Source organism: Crinia signifera, chromosome 5, assembly GCF_055691185.1.
Source record: "Crinia signifera chromosome 5, ASM5569118v1, whole genome shotgun sequence".
Lineage (NCBI taxonomy): Eukaryota > Metazoa > Chordata > Amphibia > Anura > Myobatrachidae > Crinia > Crinia signifera.
Window position 1 is genome coordinate 21,058,814 of NC_139221.1, and position 21,691 is coordinate 21,080,504.

At 47.0% G+C, this 21,691-nt stretch overlaps 1 protein-coding gene across 1 annotated transcript in view; it reads right to left on the reverse strand.

Moving 5' to 3' along the window:
- The window catches only part of SNTB1 (syntrophin beta 1), a 114,036-nt gene that overhangs the window by 17,331 nt on the left and 75,014 nt on the right, over positions 1-21,691 (reverse strand). Inside the window, exon 3 of the mRNA XM_083186747.1 lies at positions 14,293-14,500. Within this exon, the coding sequence (XP_083042873.1) occupies positions 14,293-14,500 (208 nt within the window). The remainder of the gene's footprint in view (positions 1-14,292; positions 14,501-21,691) is intronic.

Below are 21,691 nucleotides of genomic sequence, written 5' to 3' on the forward strand. Positions count from 1 at the left end.
AGTATGTGAACGTGAATAGGTGTATAAAGGTTTCTTTCAAGCTTTAAAGAAACCTTTATACACCTATCACATTCACATACTGTGAGCTCGGTACGAGTTACAGGAGAATCACCTATATATTTTTTTTATTCATATGTATAGTGTTATTTACACAATTATTTCCCCTTTTTTCACATATACCCACATCACATTGAAAGTTCCATTACAGACAGGTCCAGCGCCGGCATCTCCGCCTTTTTGTGTTTCAACAGAATCAGGCAGATCGAAGCCGATGCTGAGGTCACAGACTCTCCCTTAAAACGCCTGCAGATTTTCTGACACTCCCAGAAAACGTCCGGTTACGGCCCCTAAACACCGGCTTCCTGTCAATCAACCTCCGGCCACACTGCGTTAATGATCCGCACGCATTGTCGCTATTCAGTCTCGAGCATGTGCGCTACCATCTGTACGCATGTGCAGCAAATTCGATAATTGCTCGATCTGTGAATTCTCAGTGATCTACTCTGAATCAGGCCCTAGAACTCTTAATTGTAGTTACGTTGATGTTTGAGCCACATTAAGTAGCACACGATGTGGGAGGCACAGAGTTAATTCCGAGCAGTAAATGAGGTGATTTGGAAGCGCGGGTCAGCAGCTTGGCCGGAGATCCGCCATTCATCAGGGAAATAATAAGGGCCTCATTAAAAATCAGAAACGAGTTAAACCCCTTTGAAAGTCTCGACCATCATTTTATTTTGCAGCTCTTTATTAAAGTGCGATATTACTGTCAGGCCGATGGGGAGTTACTGGCCGTGTGAGGAGAGTTATGATGCGGTAATAACCGGCCCGAGGATTGTGTTTCGCTCATTAACGCACGATAAGACTTCCTGAGCGGAATTCAGAGCGGCATAAACAGATGCAGGAATACTTCGTATACGGGTGATCTCGGTCAGTCTGCAGCAAGATCTTCTCTATAATAAGCGACGTGACTGTGTGTAAGCTAATGTAAATAATAGCTGTACTGGGCAATATATACCTCAAAATTAGTCATTATAATACGGGAGTCATCGATTATCAGGAATAATTATTCACTGAAGACAGAGGGACTGGGGGCATGCCCCGGCAGTGATGAAAACGGGGCCTGGCTTGTGAATGCGCATCCACGCTAAGCCACACCCCTTTTGGTGAGACCTTGCCACCCAACAATATTCCTGCATCGGACTCGTGGTCTGTACGGTAACCCTGACCCTTCCACAACTGTGCGATAGAATCAGGCTGATAGGGGCTGTCGTCACAGACCCGCCCTGCGTGTTTCCTGCGGGTAACGCCCACAAATGGCAGTTTTCTGTCAATGAACTTGTGACGGGCTTGTGAATAGATCACTTAATTTTGTCGCTGTTTGGGCCGATGCGTGCTACAATACGTAAGAATGCGCAGTCTTTTGATAATCAGTCGCAGTGCGGATTCGCACAGCAGCGATCAGGTCTGAATAACCCCCATAGCCACAGAGATGGAAAGTGGCAGTGTGTTTTTTAATAAAGTTATTCTGTTGTAATATCTGCGTGCCCTGTAATATTTTCTTTACAGTGGGACTACAGATGCCAGCAGACCCTTAATATCTGGGCATGCTGGCACTTGTAGTTCTCCAAGTGACGGCCTGATGGGGGAAGACTTGGTATGACCTGTAGACTGCCTGGAAAGAGCAATGGGGGTGATTCGGGTTCGATTGGCCCCGTAGGCGATTATGCAGGTCGGCGCATGGCCAAATATGAACACGTGCAGTCGCTCTGTGCAAACGCCTTCGGTGAATGTGATACCCGTTCGCACGGGCAGGGGAGGGAACAAAACGCTGGCAGGGATACAGGGCTGGGGAAATCACTTGATGGTCGATTTGCCGCGTTTATCATTGCATGCGATTCAGAATCAGGCACCAAACCGGGACTACGTACAGCCTCAGGACATTTTACATTTGAGTCAACCAATTGCATTCTGTTACTGAGAATAACACTGACTGATACAATTTCCCCATTTCCCAACAATACATCAAACACGTGACCGTGCCACGTGAGATAGACCCAGCTACCAGTCACCACCGGGACTGGCTGGCAGAATGCCGCCCTGTGAGAAGCCAGGTGGGCCGGTGCTATAGAACATTATTCATGTACCACAGCCAGTGTGTAGAGCATGTGATCAGCAACAATACAGCCTGGCTGCAGGCTCAGCGGAGGTGACAGCTCTGTGCGTCTGGGAGAAGCTATCGGCAGTGCCAGGGCTGGCATACACAACTAGGAGAACGTCTACAGCAGGTTGTGCTCATTTACCCCTTTGTCTGTAATTAAGGTGGAATTCAGCAGACGCCATTCACCTGTGGCATCTGGGCGGTGTATGATTGTCTCCATAGCTGGCACCCAAGACCTGTACGATGCAGAACACTAAACCGCATGTACAGAATTCAGAAGTAAGTGATGTGCCAACACTAATGGGCAATACAATCCCTGTGTCCTGTACATTTTATGGATGACTGAACTATAATATATACAGTATGGATATTGCATATAATTACATTCTATTACACACTACAGCCCAACATGTCCTGACTACCGGCCATAATACATCTATTACACCATATACAGACATAGGACACTATACCCCAACATGTCCTGACCGCTGGCCATAATACATCTATTACACCTTATACAGACATAGGACACTACACCCCAACATGTCCTGACCGCTGCCCATAATACATCTATTACACCCTATACAGACATAGGACACTACACCACAACATGTCCTGACCGCTGGCCATAATACATCTATTACACCCTATACAGACATAGGACACTGCACCCCCAACATGTCCTGACCACTGCCCAGAATACATCTATTACACCCTATACAGACATAGGACACTACACCCCCAACATGTCCTGACCAGTGGCCATAATACATCTATTACACCATATACAGACATAGGACACTACACCCCAACATGTCCTGACTGCCGGCCATAATACATCTATTACACCCTATACAGACATAGGACACTACACCCCAACATGTCCTGACCGCTGGCCATAATACATCTATTACACCCTATACAGACACAGGACACTACACCCCAACATGTCCTGACCACTGGCCATAATACATCTATCACACCCTATTCAGACAAAGGACACTACACCCCCAACATGTCCTGACCGCTGGCCATAATACATCTATTACACCCTATACAGACATAGGACACTACACCCCCAACATGTCCTGACCAGTGGCCATAATACATCTATCACACCCTATTCAGACAAAGGACACTACACCCCCAACATGTCCTGACCGCTGGCCATAATACATCTATTACACCTTATACAGACATAGGACACCACACCCCCAACATGTCCTGACCACTGCCCATAATACATCTATTACACCCTATACAGACATAGGACACTACACCCCAACATGTCCTGACCGCTGCCCATAATACATCTATTACACCCTATACAGACATAGGACACTACACCCCAACATGTCCTGACCGCCGGCCATAATACATCTATTACACCCTATACAGACATAGGACACCACACCCCGAACATGTCCTGACCACTGCCCATAATAAATCTATTACACCTTATACAGACATAGGACACTACACCCCCAACATGTCCTGACCGCTGGCCATAATACATCTATCACACCCTATACAGACATAGGACACTACACCCCAACATGTCCTGACCACTGCCCATAATACATCAATTACACCCTATACAGACATAGGACACTACACCCCCAACATGTCCTGACCAGTGGCCATAATACATCTATCACACCCTATTCAGACAAAGGACACTACACCCCCAACATGCCCTGACCGCCGGCCATAATACATCTATTACACCCTATACAGACATAGGACACTACACCCCAACATGACCTGTCCGCCGGCCATAATACATCTATTACACCCTATACAGACATAGGACACTACACCCCCAACATGTCCTGACCGCCGGCCATAATACATCTATTACACCCTATACAGACATAGGACACTATACCCCAACATGTCCTGACCACTGGCCATAATACATCTATTACACCTTATACAGACATAGGACACTACACCCCCAACATGTCCTGACCGCTGACCATAATACATCTATTACACCCTATACAGACATAGGACACTACACCCCCAACATGTCCTGACCGCCGGCCATAATACATCTATTACACCCTATACAGACATAGGACACTACACCCCCAACATGTCCTGACCGCCGGCCATAATACATCTATTACACCCTATACAGACATAGGACACTACACCCCCAACATGTCCTGACCGCTGGCCATAATACATCTATTACACCCTATACAGACATAGAACACTACACCCCAACATGTCCTGACCACCGGCCATAATACATCTATTACACCCTATACAGACAAAGGACACTACACCCCAACATGTCCTCACCACCGGCCATAATACATCTATTACACCCTATACAGACATAGGACACTACACCCCAACATGTCCTGACCACCGGCCATAATACATCTATTACACCCTATACAGACACAGAACACTACACCCCAACATGTCCTGACCACTGGCCATAATACATCTATTACACCCTATACAGACATAGGACACTACACCCCAACATGTCCTGACCTCTGGCCATAATACATCTATTACACCCTATACAGACATAGGACACTACACCCCAACATGTCCTGACCACTGGCCATAATACATCTATTACACCCTATACAGACATAGGACACTACACCCCAACATGTCCTGACCACTGGCCATAATACATCTATTACACCCTATACAGACATAGGACACTACACCCCAACATGTCCTGACCGCTGGCCATAATACATCTATTACACCTATACAGACATAGGACACTACACCCCAACATGTCCTGACCACTGGCCATAATACATCTATTACACCCTATACAGACAGAGGACACTACACCCCAACATGTCCTGACCTCCGGCCATAATACATCTATTACACCCTATACAGACATAGGACACTACACCACAACATGCCCTGACCGCCGGCCATAATACATCTATTACACCCTATACAGACATAGGACACTACACCCCAACATGACCTGACCGCCGGCCATAATACATCTATTACACCCTATACAGACATAGGACACTACACCCCAACATGTCCTGACCGCCGGCCATAATACATCTATTACACCCTATACAGACATAGGACGCTACACCCCAACATGACCTGACCACCGGACATGGTACTAATGTAACTGAAATACCCATGTGGATATATACAGTATAATCAGTGAGAATCGCTGAATCCGGCAACCAAGACAATAAAGACGATTCTAATGCATAATTACATAGCAGATAAATGATCATCCCTAGGTGTCTCTGAGGACAGACCGAGCCCAGGAGAGATATTCTGGTGATGGTTCCCGTGGGCTATACAGGTGCACAATGCTGAGGAGAGGAGTGCTGCGGAGGCAGGAGATCCCTGACACCCCAATGTATCTCTCCAACTCTCTGGAGCTGAGATCTCCGTTGTGATCACTGATGTACATACGCAGGCGACACAAAACCGCTGATTGTGAGCTGCACTAACAAGATCGCATTTCCTAACGGGCACATTAGGCAAATGCCGATGGGAGCCTGAGGCATCATCTAAATATTCTCCTGTAATTGTGCTTTATATGAGCGTTAACATTGCTGTGTGTCTGCAGAAACTCTCAGCCTCCAGCTGTACATAGAGATACGGATATTACCAGTGTCACTATGCATGGCCACTCACATTTGAGGCCGTACTTACACTGCTGGAATCCACCTTTGGACTGACCAACCACCTAGTGTCCGGGACTGTGTGAAGCTCGATATTCCAGCTATGGAGGGTAACTGTGCGGGTACGCTCCTCGGCCTGATTGTGGCCACAGGGATCATTCCGCAATGGTGAGAATGTGTGATAAATGTGAGTGTGATACATTAATAAGTGGTGAAATATATCTGGGGTAGTGTTTGTTGACTGCACAGGCAGAGCCGCCACCCGCTGCACAGGCAGAGCCGCCGCCCACTGCACAGGCAGAGCCGCCACCCGCTGCACAGGCAGAGCCGCCACCCGCTGCACAGGTAGAGCCGCCACCCGCTGCACAGGCAGAGCCGCCACCCGCTGCACAGGCAGAGCCGCCGCCCGCTGCACAGGCAGAGCCGCCACCCGCTGCACAGGCAGAGCCGCCACCCGCTGCACAGGCAGAGCCGCCACCCTCTGCACAGGCAGAGCCGCCACACCCAGCACAGGCAGAGCTGCCACACCCAGCACAGGCAGAGCCGCCACACACAGTATATGCATAGCTCCCAACTGTATGAAAGATCAATGTGGGGCCCCTGAGCGCGCCTTTGTAGTGCGCTGGTGGTGTGACCTAGTTGTCATGGGGTGTGGTCTACAAATGTGTCACTGCCACAAGTCCACACCCTTTTTTTCGCTCTGTCTCCCTTAATAGACGCTGTGCGCGTGTGTACGTCGTCTATACACCGCTTCTCTGTTCAGCAGAGAAGCAGCAAGCAGTAGGGACTCCCAACTGCCATCCCATTGTGGGACAATGCCGGCCTCAGGTGGGTCATGGGACAGTCCCAAAAAGACAGGACCGGTCTGCGAAAATCTGTATACTGATTGGTATGAGTGTACCACAAAAATTGATATACCAATATCGGTTTGCTCGCAGAGATAGACAGTGCAAAATCGCAGGGCTTTGCTCCCCCGTTGCCCAGGGCTTAAGAAGTTTTATGTTTAAGGCCTTGTTACAATTGTTATCTTACTTACTAAACATTTACATATCACAGTCTGCCAGATGCGGGATCCTGTTTAATGCTGGGATAAATGTTTACTATGGAAACTCTCAGCTCAGAGCCTATAATAGCGCTAATAAAGATTTCTATTCCCCTTAAACCGCGGCTTGTTTTACATCATTTATGTCCTAATTAATCTAGGAAGTGTTCTTATTGCACATGGCGTGTGATGCGCTGGAAGGAGCAGGGAAGGCGGAGGGAATGAGCAGGGAAGGCGCAGGGAAGGCGCAGGGAAGGCGCAGGGAAGGCGCAGGGAAGGCGCAGGGAAGGCGCAGGGAAGGAGCAGGGAAGGCGCAGGGAAGGCGCAGGGAAGGCGCAGGGAAGGAGCAGGGAAGGCGCAGGGAAGGCGCAGGGAAGGCGGAGGGAAGGAGCAGGGAAGGCGGAGGGAAGGCGCAGGGAAGGCGCAGGGAAGGAGCAGGGAAGGCGCAGGGAAGGCGCAGGGAAGGCGCAGGGAAGGCGCAGGGAAGGAGCAGGGAAGGAGCAGGGAAGGCGGAGGGAAGGCGCAGGGAAGGCGCAGGGAAGGAGCAGGGAGGCGCAGGGAAGGAGCTGGCTTAGGAAAGAGTAAGCCCTGTATTTCCTGCACATAACTCATGTTACCCAGTTATTTACAAGGGTCCTTCTTCTGCCCAGCTGCTCCCATCTAAATATGCACCGGATTCATTTTAATTGCAAAGCAAAAAAAGCACGCAAAAGTGCAAAACCAGGTTGCACTGCAGGTGGGGCAGATGTAAAAAGTGCAGAGAGAGAAATTCAGGTGCCCATTTACAGGTCCGATTTGGCCTGTTTTCATCCGATTCGGATGGATCGGCCCTGATATATCAAAGGAAAACTGGCCAAACGCGGAGGAGTTTGACAGCAGGTCGGATCACTGTGAGTTCCAGTGGACATTGCATCCTGTAGACCGAATGTGCAGCACGTATGATAATTCGGATTGGAGCCATCATCGGCACTCGTGATGTATTGTATCTGATCAGGGCCGTAGGTATGTGCCAGGCAGGAGAGGTGCCCCCCCCCCACAGCACTGGCAGCTGGAGGGAGAGGGTGTGGTAGTGGCAGGGTAGGGGGGCGCGTGGGAAAAAAGGCTGCAGTGATTTCAAAACTCCTATTCAAATGAATGGGCGGCCACTGATTGGCTAAGAGCTCTCTCAGCCAATCAGTGGCCGCCCATTCATTTGAATAGGAGTTTTAAAATCACTGCAGACTGTTCCCCACTGGCAGCTCCCCAGGCAGATCAGGTGCCAAATCATACGTAGCCCTCCTGGGGAGCATGCCGATGGACTTCAATGGAAATCAGGTCTGACTTGAAGTCGGACTTGTATATGGGGGCCTTTAGGTTTGGTTGGGTTGTGTTCGAATGGAAATCTAAATTGCAGTGTAAAAGTAAAGCTGTCTAACATCTGTGGGCTACATGCCAAAGCAGTCAGTATTTACCCTGCACAGAAACAATATACAGTAAATATAATTGTTCCCCCCCCTTGCAACTTGGAGTGTTCCAGATACAAACTTACTAGCTTTACTGAATCTGTCCTGTAACTGGCACCAGAAACATATGATTAGGCTGGAAGGACGCTGCTAGAAAGTGGTTGGGCTTACAGTAAGGCACTGTAGCTGCGGCTGGTAGACGTATACGTGCTGCTGTATATAGAGTGACAGACATGTCCCATATCCAGACAATATTTCCTACACTGTGAAATCCTTCCTGTTGTTTGGTCTCTGAGCCTCGCTGGATGAAGGGGGGGGGGGGGGGGGGGGGGGGTACAGGAAGTTCAGCAAGGTCCAGGTAATATTTAGCACGATGAGGTCAGAGTTACTGCTGCCCATCCGCCTCCTTTTCATTGATCTGCACAAATGATGTGAACAAACAACAAATCCCATCATAACATGAGAGACCGGAACACATTCCATAAACTGAGATAATATGTATTTATACACCTCGGGTCTGTCCATGGCGTAGAACAGGGATAGCCAACACCAGTTCTCGAGAGCTACCATCAGTTAAGGTTTTCCAGGTCTCCTCACAGAATCATAAGTGAAGTAATTAGCTCCACCTGTGGATCATCTATAATGTTTCAGTCAGTAATGAGTGCACCTGCGAGGTGATCCTAGAAAACCTGTTGGTAGCTCTCGGACTGGAGTTGGTTTAGACCAGTGGTAGCCAACCCTAGCCCTCGAGCGCTACCAACAGTTTACATTTTCCAGACAACCTAGCTGCTGCACAGCTGCACTCATTAATCACTGACACATTTTAAAAGATACACAGATGGAGCTAATTAGCTCACTTGTGATTCTGTGAGGAGACCTGCAAAACATGCACTGTTGGTAGCTCTCGAGGATTGGAGTTGGCTACCCCAGGCGTAGAGGGTGCGCTTACACAGACAGCTCTAAATGGGAATAGATCGGAGATCAGTTACCAGCCCACCAATATGGCGAAACACCATGACAGCAACAGAACTATGCTTGTCTGAACGGAGCAACCCTTGGATCGCTGTGAAGTGCGCCGTCTAGTGGTTACCGGTGCAGGTGGCACATTTCCCACTAGGAACGTGCCCAGAGGAAGCACTTTTTGACGACGGCAGAGCAGACTGGCAGCATCTCCCCTGCTCACTGCCACTAGCCAAAGGTCAACACGAAAAAGGCTGACCTTTGGGCGTCAACGTCGACACCTAAACATGTTGACCATAGCCATGTCGATATTTTGCTTGTGCTTGTCGACCTATCCAATCTCGAACCTAGACACTGTTGACCTATTAATAAATAAACTGAAAAACCTAATCTTGAAAGTTTAACTTTTTTTCTCATTTTACAAAAAAGGCCCGGGGGAGGGGTACGTTCTGAGTACCCGGGAACACCATCTGACAGAACAAAGTTTTTTTGTCAGCTCTGTCATTATAGCAACTGCAGCAGCCACGATTAGAATGTTTGGCCCTATGACAAATGGTGTGACCCCCTAAAGGCACAGGCCACCAAAGGGTTAAAAACAGATTCCTGAATGTATATGCAAATGATTTATCTGGTTATCTATCTTAGAAATGTTTTACTAGGAAGAGAAAGAATTTTTTTTTAAGTATTAACTATTATGTAACCCAACATGTAATTCATCACAGTTTATAGTAATTATAGTAAATATAGTAATTATTATACAATATTATATAATAATTGTACAATAATTACTTTGAGGGCTCTGTGTTACCTCTGTAGTGCACTGTATACAACATCCTAACATTTATGTACACAGCACATTACATCAGTCACTGGCCGGGTGATCATGGGGGAGATTTATCAAATCTTGGAGAGAGACAAGAGTCAGCGTAGCATCCCTGTCAGTATCAGCGTAGTGTTCCCGCCCATTCGCGGCTAGCCGGAGCTTACGTAGTTATCGTAGTCAGTCAGGCATCCCTGCAGTTAGCGTAGTCAGTCAGCGTTACGCAGTTAGCGTAGTCAGTCAGCGTTACGCAGTTAGCGTAGTCAGTCAGCGTTACGCAGTTAGCGTAGTCAGTCAGCGTTACGCAGTTAGCGTAGTCAGTCGGCGCTTATTACATTGTGTGGGAACCATTGACCATTTTAATCTGCCTGACATGACAGGTGTGAATGTGACGGGGACACTACGCTGGGCTGCCGCGGAGTCACTACGTTGGACTACACTTAAAAACGTAGCGTAGCCGGGCGCCGTGAAACGACACAAGTACCGAGTAACGTTTTGTTGAACTCTGGTGAGAATAAAGGTTGCAGGGACAATGATACAGACACTAGAGCACCAAGTCCTCACGTGACTTCTCCTGTGCTTGGATCGGTAAACAGCCACTCATCAAACATTTATACGAACGCACCCATTCATAGGAACTGGGCTGTGGGGTCACTGCAGTGCACATGGCTCTTATCACTGCTGTACGGCAATAACTGGGTGTGTCACCACCTCAATAAGCCGTTACAGCTGCTCATTTCATAAAAGTGGCCATTTGCCGGGCGTGGGACAGCTCACGGAGCTGATCGCAACTAATTTATGGAACAATCAAGTATACGGGATGGTCGGGGCCAGAGCTACACCTTCCCCTAAAACAGCGTTCCAGCGTTGCCCGGAAAACCTCTGGTTACCACCCCCAAATGCCGGCTGCTGGCCAGTCATCTTGCATACGGCCTCGTGCGTGCGTACTACAGGCTACACACATGCGCTGTCTATTGATAACCGCAGGCCTGCGATAAGATCTGAATTAGACCCAGTGTCTAGGTCGACAGTCAATAGGACAGCTAAAGGTCGGCATTGCCGAAATGTCGACACAATTCAAAGGTTGAGGTGAAAAAGGTCAACACAGGAAAAGGTCCACATTAGTTTTCCCAAAAAATAAAATAAATACATTTGTGTGAATGCAGACACCTGGGCACGTGGATCCCCAATTAGTGTAAGGAGTCCCCTCACGTGGATGGTTAAGTCCAAAAGAGGGAAAAAATTTGCGAAAGAGCCATGTCGACCTTTCCATATGTTGATCATTTGCATTTGTCGACTGTCAATTTCAACCTTGTGCATATTGACCTTTTTGTGTTGATCTAGACATTGGGGTGTATTCAATGCCAGGAACGAGCGGTGACAGCGAGCAGTGCTGCGGTCAGTATTCAACTGACCCCCTGCACAAGCTGCTTTTTGGAGGGGGGGGGGGGGGGGGGCGAAACAGTGAGACTCGCGGCTAAATGTAGTGGGATCCCTGCATTAGCCGCGAGCCACGCTGTTTAGGGGATTCCTCGCTGTCCTGTGACCGTGACGATACCCCCGGAACATTCAATAGAGTGAGCGGCCCGTGAGGGGATACGCGGTCATTGGGTCTACAGCAAGTCTAAGTCGACAGTCAAAAGGTCGACATGGGGTTTCTCACTGGTTTTTGAGCCGACAGGCGGTATTTCATGCCCTACCATCCACTAGGGCGTATTGGGAGAATAAAACAGTGTGCAGAGAGGCACCGTGCCCGAATCATGGTGAGCGCAGCGAGCGATGCGGTGCATTGGAAACTGTGCCCATGTCGACTGTGTCGACATTCGGGTACAAGAACAGTGAAAAACCCCATCTCGACTTTTTGACTGTCGACCTAGACTCATGTCGACCTATTGCTTGTCGACCAACTTGCTGTACATCCCATGATCCCAACCCCCGGCGAGGGGGTTAAACAGCGAGGATCATTTTTTTTTCTGCGATCCCCGCAGCTTAACCCCCTCGCTGGCCGCATTGGATACAGGCCATTGTGTGTCAGCTATCTGGACACCCCATTTGCCTGTTTCTACCGAAAATAATTTCTGCAGCGTTTTAGTACAGCGCTCTCTGGGGCTTATTTGCACAGCATAGAATACGTGGCGCCATAGCGTAGAAGCTGTTCTTACACCTTTGACGAGTCACATGCCACAATTTAAGCTGATGCATTGTGTCACATTCCAATTGCAGCAAGATGGCGGTGATTGCAACAGTAGAACTTTATTTCCTCTGATGGCGGTGGAGGATCGGCACGCGCCTCTTCAGCACTGCAAAATGGCGCTAAAAGGACCACCCTAAAGACTGCGTAAAACATTTCTACTGGAGGTGTTCAGCCCAATACTCAGCGGAAAGACCGTAACACAAGCATGAGATCAGCAGCCATTCTTTGACATCTTGTAACTTTGGAAATAGGTGTTTTATAGCAAAGCCAAAACTTCAAAAGGAAACTACTCATTATATTTCCCATGAGCATTTGGCAGATTTCATGTACTCTCTGCTTCGCTTGCTATAAATGGTGATTCGCACTGAAAATTGCGCAAACATTCACTTCTTTAATCAGTGACCTTTTATAGAAAATATACATAATGCATTTTCAGTAGGTGGAAGACAAAAAGAGAAATTTCATATTGTTAAGGACAACTATCATGAAACGGAGAATAAAACTGCATAATTTGCACAATTACCGGCATTTACACAGTTGGAGCGGCTTAAAAAGATGACTGATGTTTTATAATGTTATGTCCCACGCTTTGCCTAATTTTTCTGTTCGCTCACACGGCCCCAGGTCTAGGTAAGCTGGGGCTTTCTAATAAACCATTGTTTGTGGTCTTATCATACAGAATTAAAGTTTGCTTAGTAGAATGATAACACATTCCTTTCCTAATATTTATTTATGTACGGTTACTTATATAGCGCAGCATATCCCGTTGCGCTTTACAATTGGAAACAACAGTGATTAAACAAACTGGGTAGAAACAAACCGACATAGGAGGTAGGAGGGCCCTGCTCGCAAGCTTACAATCTATAGGGATACGAAGAGCTTAAGGATCCGATTTGGATTACACCAATGCCGGTATCCAACTATTGTCAAAAACTCATTGCGCAAGAAAAACTGAAATTTTTCAAGATTTTTCCTGATGTTTGGGTGAAAAATTCAATCAGACCCCCAGAAAAAACTGGTTTAGTGTGTTTTCGTGTGCACAAATAGCCTGCATTTATTGGGGATTTTATTTTGCCTGTCTGAGGCAGGTGAAACATAATCCATGATAAACTGCAGCTCATGCTGGCTTTTCGGGGACAATAGTGTACAATACAATTACCCGCAGTAATTGGGGCGGGTGTCAAACAGCTCCCCATTCAGTGAGTGTAAGTAGGCACCAGGTAGTGGTACTGTCTCCCCACTGTGGCACTCTTACACAGTCTCAAGATAGCGCCTCACATGCTCAGTAGTAAAATTGGTGGCCATCTTGGTACAGGGAATGAAGCTTCCTCGAGGAATACCATTGTAGAGTTTAAACCGTAGCGCACTATGTTTTCAACATCAACACCAACCTTACGGATGAGTTAGTCAAATTTAAAAGCGGTATTTGTATACTACGGTATACTAAAGGTCTCTATGGGCAGTTTTTGCCTTCCATGAATGACTGTCGTGGTTAAGTTGGGCAATGGTAATATCTCAACATAAAAAGAGTAATATAACTCTAGAGAGCATATGTACAGAATTTAATTTAATAAAGCTGTGCAGCTGCGATTCGCAGGTCCGTGAGTAGGGGGCGGGGCGGGGCTAAAATGATGTGATTTGCATCATTTTAATCCCGCCCCTTGCCGCGGATCCGCGAAAACCGGTAATTAGTGCGGCACGGCAGGGGGGCTGGGAGCTGTCTGACAAATGCGGGAGGATTGCCAACCTTCCCGGGGGGGGGGGGGGGGGGGGGGGGGGCGGGAGGGGGACCCGATTTTTTGGGAGCCTCCCGGGAATTCCGGGAGGGTAGGCAAGCCTGATGTAAACGGGCACACCACGAGGAGGCCACAGTAAAAAGACAGGGGAGGAACATGAACGGGATGGTGTGGCTAAGGTAACCAGGCATAATCTGGGCCCATTAACTATTTTATAGCAGGTGTGCTTGACAACATTACATGCGTGTGTATGGCTTAGATTAGGTAACACACTACAATAATAGTATTATAAATACCTTCTCTGCCAGCCAGCCCATGTGCCGGATTTCTTGGCTTCCGGAGATCCCGCTTTTTCCCAGCTGTTCCTTGACCTCTGTGATCACCTTGGAAACAAGTTCCGTCACCACCCCGTGTATGGCACTGAACCAGGCCTGAGCTGTTGCTGGGTCTTTGCTCCTCAGCACCACTGTGTGCTTGGCATCAGGTGAATGCAGCTCCAGATTTCTGGAAAACAAGAACATAGGAAAAGGCTAAGACATTTTTTGCCAACCACTGTGACGCTCTAGCACAAGAAAAGACAAGATGGCGCAGCAAATGGGCAGTACTAGGTTTGGCGGCCATTTTGGTAAGTAAATGAAGCCTCCCTGGAAAAAAAAAAATATGAAGTCTGTGCCGCGGTGCTCTGCATCTTTCACAGTTTCATGGCGACTCCCAGCAGCTATGTCAATAATTGCCTACTATCCCGTAATGTCCAGCAGCCTCTAGAATTTTGGAGCTTCTAGTCTATGGGGCAGTACGGATGGTGTAATGGTTAGCATTACTGCCTCACAGCGCTGAGGTCATGGGTTCGATTCCCACCATGGCTCTAACTGTGTGGAGTTTGTATATTCTCCCTGTACTTGCGTGGGTTTCCTCTGGGTACTCCGGTTTCCTCCCACAATCCAAAAATATATTGGTAGGCTAATTGGCTTAAAATTCACCCTAGAATGTCTGTGTGTGCGTGTACATGTGGTAGGGAATATAGATTGTAAGCTCCACTGGGGCAGGGACTGATGTGAATGTTCAAATATTCTCTGTAAAGCGCTGCGGAATATGTATGCGCTATATAAGAAATTGATAATAAATAAATATTTTGAGAATAGATCCAGGGTGTCATGACGGAGGTGGTGTGGGTACAAATGACCAGGGACTTAACCTATTTGGGGGAGCCTGAGGCCAGTAAGGGAGGCCAAGCAACGCATACCTACCAACTGTCCTGATTTTCGCGGGACAGTCACATTTTGTGGGGAGCAGGTAAAAGGTAGTAGTGTCCTGTTGTGGTACTGGGGGGCAGTTGGGAGTCCTACTGGTACTCACACAGAACCTATTCATTGGAGACAGGGGCCCTGGGGACATGCTGCTCCCACATAGATGGCAAACAAGAGGTGTGGCTCATAGGCGTGTCGTCCTGCAAGGCCATGCCCCCTTTTTGGGTACAAAGATAATGTGTGTGTTTGTGTGTGTGTGTGGGGGGGGGGTGTAGGTATGGCAACAGCAATTAACACGTAGTGGAGATAAAAACTCAGTTCCATTTAGTGACTATAATAAAAAATAATATGCACCAAAGAAAAAAAACATTAAATCATAATTTTTATTGATTTTCTAATATTAACACCATCATAGGATGCAATGGCCTTGCCTTGCACTGATATTGTCAGTGGTAACCCCTTGATTATATTTGATGTTCCTATTGCAGTTACCTCTTCTAGATGGTGTGTTAGGAGAATTCCAGTGCTCTGATTGGCTGCAGGATGCCTAATGCCATTAAATACAAACAATGCATTTGTGTAATTCATTTCCACTGATCTAAATATTTGTACTGACAATAGTTTTCCTTTAAGAAGGTAAAGGGTGTATATATATATATATATATATATATATATATATATATATATATATATATATATATATTTTTTTTTTTTTTTTTTTTTTTTTTCGAGCGTTTCATTTATATTTTGTCTATGCTCTTTATGAATTATTTTACATAACAGGCAGATCAATTACTCCTCCTCCCGTCTCCGGGACTCGTAGCATCCAGGCAATGATTTTCCCTCTCAATTTCAGCGATAACATTTCCTGGTCCTCCCCAGTAAACAGAGATATAGAAGGCAATTCTAGAGCGCCGTGCGTTTCCCCAGACCTCAATGGGATTATGTAATTACTCTGGCCAGACCTTCGTATAGAAAACTCCCATGCAAACTCATTTTAGGTTAGCGGTGAAGCCAGAGAGCTACCAATTTGAGGGTAACCTTCTAGCTCGGCGTCGCTTCCAGTAAATCATATGACATTTTCATATTGATTGCTGGAGACCCGGCATCTATCATTATTTCTGATTTCTGTGCTGCGGACTTGTGGCAGCCCCTGATTGGTTATGTCAGTGCATCTGAGGACAGGCCCTTCGTGCAGGGAAACACACTCATTCTTGAAGGACTCGAATGCAAGGGTTGGAGATGTCCCTGTACGCTGCCTTGAGCATTCAAAGTTTGCGCACAAGAGGGGAGATGAACCAATATTTGGAGAGAGACAAAGTAGAGTTTTCGTGTAGCGACGAATCAGCTTTGAGCAGTTTATAAGACAGTTAAGGCCCCCATGCACTATGGGATTTGGGCCCGATTTCAATTGATTCCAGTGGTTCGGGATGAAAAATCGGGTGACCCAAATCACAAGTGTATGGCATCCGATCAGTGTATGACATCCATTCGATACCGCGCGGTGGGCGGGGAGCAGAGTGCAGCAGGCGGGGTCCGGTGTTCGGGGTCTGGCGGGCAGCAGGAGCATTCAAAAATCATATTCAAAAGACTGGGAAGACGCTGATTGGCTGAGAGAGCTCTTTTTTAGCCAATCAGCAGCCAACCCAATAGGAGGCCGCCTATTGGCTGCAGAACCCTCTCAGCCAATCAGCAACCACCCAGTCTTTTAAAAAGGATTTTTCAATTCTGCTGCCCCTCGCCTGCAGCTTCCCGGGCTTACATGTGATAAATCGCATGCGACAAGACAAGAGATGCGCGTGGACTCCCACAGTTTGATTTTAACGGACACTTGGTTCTGGGCTGGATGTCAAGTTTAACCCACATGTCTAATGGAGATCACATCAGTGCCCTGTCCAAATCATCATTTCAGTATATGGCTTCCAGGGTATATTTTTAAATAACCCACCAGGACTTATCACGGCATCCCCCCCATTGTCTCAGTCCGTGTCCCCCCCTCCCTCTCTCCTGTGCGTCTCTGACACTATTGGGTGGGTTCAAAGTTCAGGCCAACTGTCACTACATTCCAAATGATGACATAATTTTAAGCGGCAATCATTCCTATTATATATTTGGTCCCGGTAGACGGTGGACATGTCAGGGTGGATCAGGGACTGCTTTAGTATATCCGGATTTGGAATCCGAAATGTTCATAGACAAGGTCCACTTGCTTTAATTGAGTTGTTCCTAAAATATCCTGTTGGCAACGATTCATCAGGACAGGATATATTATATTATATTAAGTCAAAGCGTCCTTTGTAGTGTTAGGCACATCTCCAGCACACTTATCTCTTGCAAGCCATTTGCAAGCATGCTGTATCGTCTTGTCCTCCAACACCTCCTTGCAAGTAATTATTTTCGGTGTTGAGAAGATTAAAATAACATTTCTCAGTCGTATTTGGAGAAAGAATAATTTTGCATTAGCCTTTTACAGTTCATACATCACTTAGACTATTGAGTAAACATTACTAAAGATGGAAAGTTGTGGAGATCCGGGACTCCCGGACATTCCCGTTGTTGTACAGCGATATAAACAGACTTTAAAGTACAAATTAAAGAGCCCTTAACATTCCAGCCATTAAGCATTCATGAGATTGATGTGCTTGGGTACAAAAATAAGCATCTTGTAGATGAAAAATCAGGACTTTATCCCAAGGATACAATTTTACATGCAAATGGCGTTTGCGGTCCTACATCTGCTAATTAATTAAGGCACTGTTATTAACAAATGAGTTCTATGGGGTTTATTCTAGTTCATTCTTTCTGACAAAATCCTTCTTAGATGGACAAAACCATGTGCACTTCAGGGGGGCAGATGTAACATGTGCAGAGAGAATTAGATTTGGGTGAGTTTTTTTGTTTCTGTGCAGGGAAAATACTGACTGCATGATTTTACACTGCAATATAGATCTCACTTTGAAGAAAACCCCCACCCAAATCTAATTCTCTCTGCACAAGTTACATCTGCCCCACCCGCAGTGCACATGGTTTTGTCCATCTAAGAAGGATTTTGTCAGAAAGAATGAACTAGAATAACCCCCTATATTATTATATTTACCAGTAATGTGACTCTGCATGCTGACTAGGCTTGTCTCGTCCCCTGCTTACTGCTCCGCCCCTCAATCTGTTGCTCCACCCCTGCTCAGTCCTGCCCCTGCTTTGTCTGCTGCTCAGCCCTGCCCCCGCTCTGTCTTCTGCTCAGTCCTGCCTCTTATAGTTCCATCGTGCCCCCACACTATGTTCCTGGTGGATCCTCCTCCTGCCCTGCTAGACTAGGGTATGACACATCTACCTAGTCAGGAGTCAGGTGGCACACCCCCAATGCACATCAGGGGGTTATTCTGGTTCACTCGCAAAGGCAACTTCCTTGATGAACCAAACCATGTGCACTGCAGGTGGGGCAGATGTAACTTGTGCAGAATTAGATTTGGGTGGGTTTTTACTTCAAAGTGAGACCTATATTGCAGTGTAAAAATAAAGCAGTCAGTATTTTCTCTGTGCAGAAAAAAAATTACTCACCCAAATATCTGCACAAGTTACATCTGCCCCACCTGCAGTGCAAATGTTTTGTCCATTTGAGAAGGAATTTGGTTTTGCGAGTGAACCAGAATAACTTCCTCAGTGTGGGGTGAGGCTGCAGCAGTGAGTCTCCGCTGGAGCCTGGAATGGCATGTATAGTAGTGTAAAATTAGTGTATGTATTAAAGTTATACTTTTCTGTGTGTATTTTTATTTGGACATTCTTTTTACAGGTGAAATACAAGTCCAAGGAGGCCCATTAATGCCCCGCATGCTGGGACTTGTGGTTCACCAAGTCACCTCCTGGGACTTGTAGTTCGACTGTAAAAAAGCAAATTTTGTTTTCATTTAATTTTACAGCCCAGCAAACACTGCCTAGGGATGCCGGGGACAGCCCCGGGCTTCAGCCCTGGGTGGGTAAAGCCTGAGGACAGACACCTTTATTGAGGGGGTCCCCACTCCCCCAGGTACCCCGTCCAAGGCTGACCAACCACGGTGTGAGCATGGTACGGCCATGGGACCATACATAAAGAGTGTCCCCCGGCTGTGGCATGATACTGCTGGCTGTTGGAGTCCGGTGCTGGTTCCCCAGTTTTTTTGTCCCCCGCATTTTTGGAACCAGGAGCGGTCAAAGATTCCGGGGCTGGTTATGCTCAGGAGGGGGACCCCGCACTTATTTTTTACTAAATACTGCACACTTTCATATTTAAGAAAATCGCATATGCCTAAACAATCGCAAATTATCATTACTATGAAAACACAAAAAAAATTCGACATATTGCACTTTTCACCCGCAAATTCGTATCCCATTAAATAGTCGATCTTTTAAAAAAAAATCCCGATTTCAGAAAATCTGATAATGTGTGATTTCAGAACCTTACTAAAAATTGCATCCCACTAAATGTCAATAAAAAAAAAAATCTCCCAAAACGCAGGTTTACGCCTTGTCTAACCTACATTATATCACATTTAAAAATCAGTATAATATAAAGAAGTTGTCCCAAAGCTTCCGTCAATTCAAGGACTGTGCTAGATAAAAGACAGAAGCATTTTCCACTTTATCTCTCCAAGACTTACTACATCTCCTGTACAGTGAGAAGAGAAGACATGATATTAGCTAATTAGCCATTAACTCCCTAATGTGTTGCATTTTCTGTACTCCTGTATAAATGAAAGCTGGCTGACATCATCAGCAACTGACCCTGCGGTGATAAAGATGTACCGGGCGCAGGATATGTCACGCTGATAGACCTCTTATCTGTGTTAATCCGTAAAAACTATAAATGTAATTAGCGATATGTTTGGGTAATGAAGGTTTATTTTCAAACAAGAACTTTCCGGTGTGTGAGAAATCCTTGGGTTTGAGCCGGTAAGTGTTACGTAATTACACATGGGGGTTATTCTAGTTCATTTGCGAATGTGCATCCTTGCGAGTGAACCAGATCCCGCCTAGCATGGGAACACCCCCCCCCCCCATCCTCTACCCACAAAGACAGGTGGGTGCACTAAGCAAACAGTTTTTTTCTATGAGTGCACGCACCCAGCGCATGCACATACAAAAACATTGGGGTATTCTCTGGGCACTTCTACCTATGCAAAGGCACCCAACTGTCCAGTAATTGTCGCTGCACTCATAAGGGGGTGGAACTGTATATTAGGTTGGCAATGTCTAAGTCAAGCCCAATAGGTCGACACGCCCACGTTTATACTGGAAAAGTCCAAACAAGCAAAAGGGCAACGTGAAAAACATTGCCGCATGAAAGGTTTTTCATGTTTTTTTGCGGTCTATGGTTTGGCTCTTCTGTTACGGTGTCCCCATATGGATGTAGCTGCAGTACTGTCCGGATTCTGGTTGGAGAGCCCGCCATGCGGCATAAACCCCCGTCCCCCGTCCCTCCCATGCTGCCGTTTCCCTCACAACCATGCTATTGGATGTATAACAAAGACACACCCCCTCGCATACCGCTGCTGCAGGAGAAATCGCTCGATTGGCGCTGACTATCGAATGATTTATTTTGCCTTTCGCAAATAAAAGGTCAGCCTGAACTGAGTTTTATTTGCGCGGGGCTGCTGGCTGAAGTTCTGTTACGTCAGCTGCCTGCCCCCCCAGCAGGCATCGGTCCACCCGCGTACCCATGGGAACGGCCAGCATTTTCAAAAGGGGAGGCCCATAAGACGCTGGGTATTCCTATGGGCGACCCCAGTCCATGCCGCGGACCCTCCCTCTGCGCTGCGAACGGCCCAGCGTCTGTCGGGGATTACAAATTTGCATGCGCAAAACCCGGCCATCAGGGCAGGGGCCGAATTCGGATCAGTGCGTGTGATGCAGAATGAGCCCCTATCCCCATCACCACCTAACCAGTCTTATATCATACAGACCAACGCCGGAGGACGGGAGCGGACCTCAAACAACACGTATTACTGCGGTGTCATTGTCACCATGTGTCACACAAGTATGGTGTCAGCCGCATAAGGATGGCGGGTTGGATGACAGCTGGTCAGACACACATTCATTGTTATTGTTCCAAAAGAACTGTGGCGTCTCCGTACTGGCGTCAGTGTACAAATGAGGTGCACGCGCTACACTAACACATTTTGTCTAATCAACTTATTTAAATGATATTATGATGATACTCAGATCTGACTATTCGTATTTAAACTGTCTGTCTTACTGCAGGCCCCATTTTCCTCTCTTACCAGCACGGCCCTTTCTTCTGTCCCCAGGTCCGCTGCCCAGGAGTAGTCCTTGGCTCCTCTCGATCATTCCCCCCCACACTAATCTTATCACTCAGTCCAATCGCTTCCATCCATGCAGCACCTGACCCTTCCTTACCGGTCAGGCTACCACATCCCAAATTCTTGCCCTGTCACGTCCCACCAGGACTATTGCA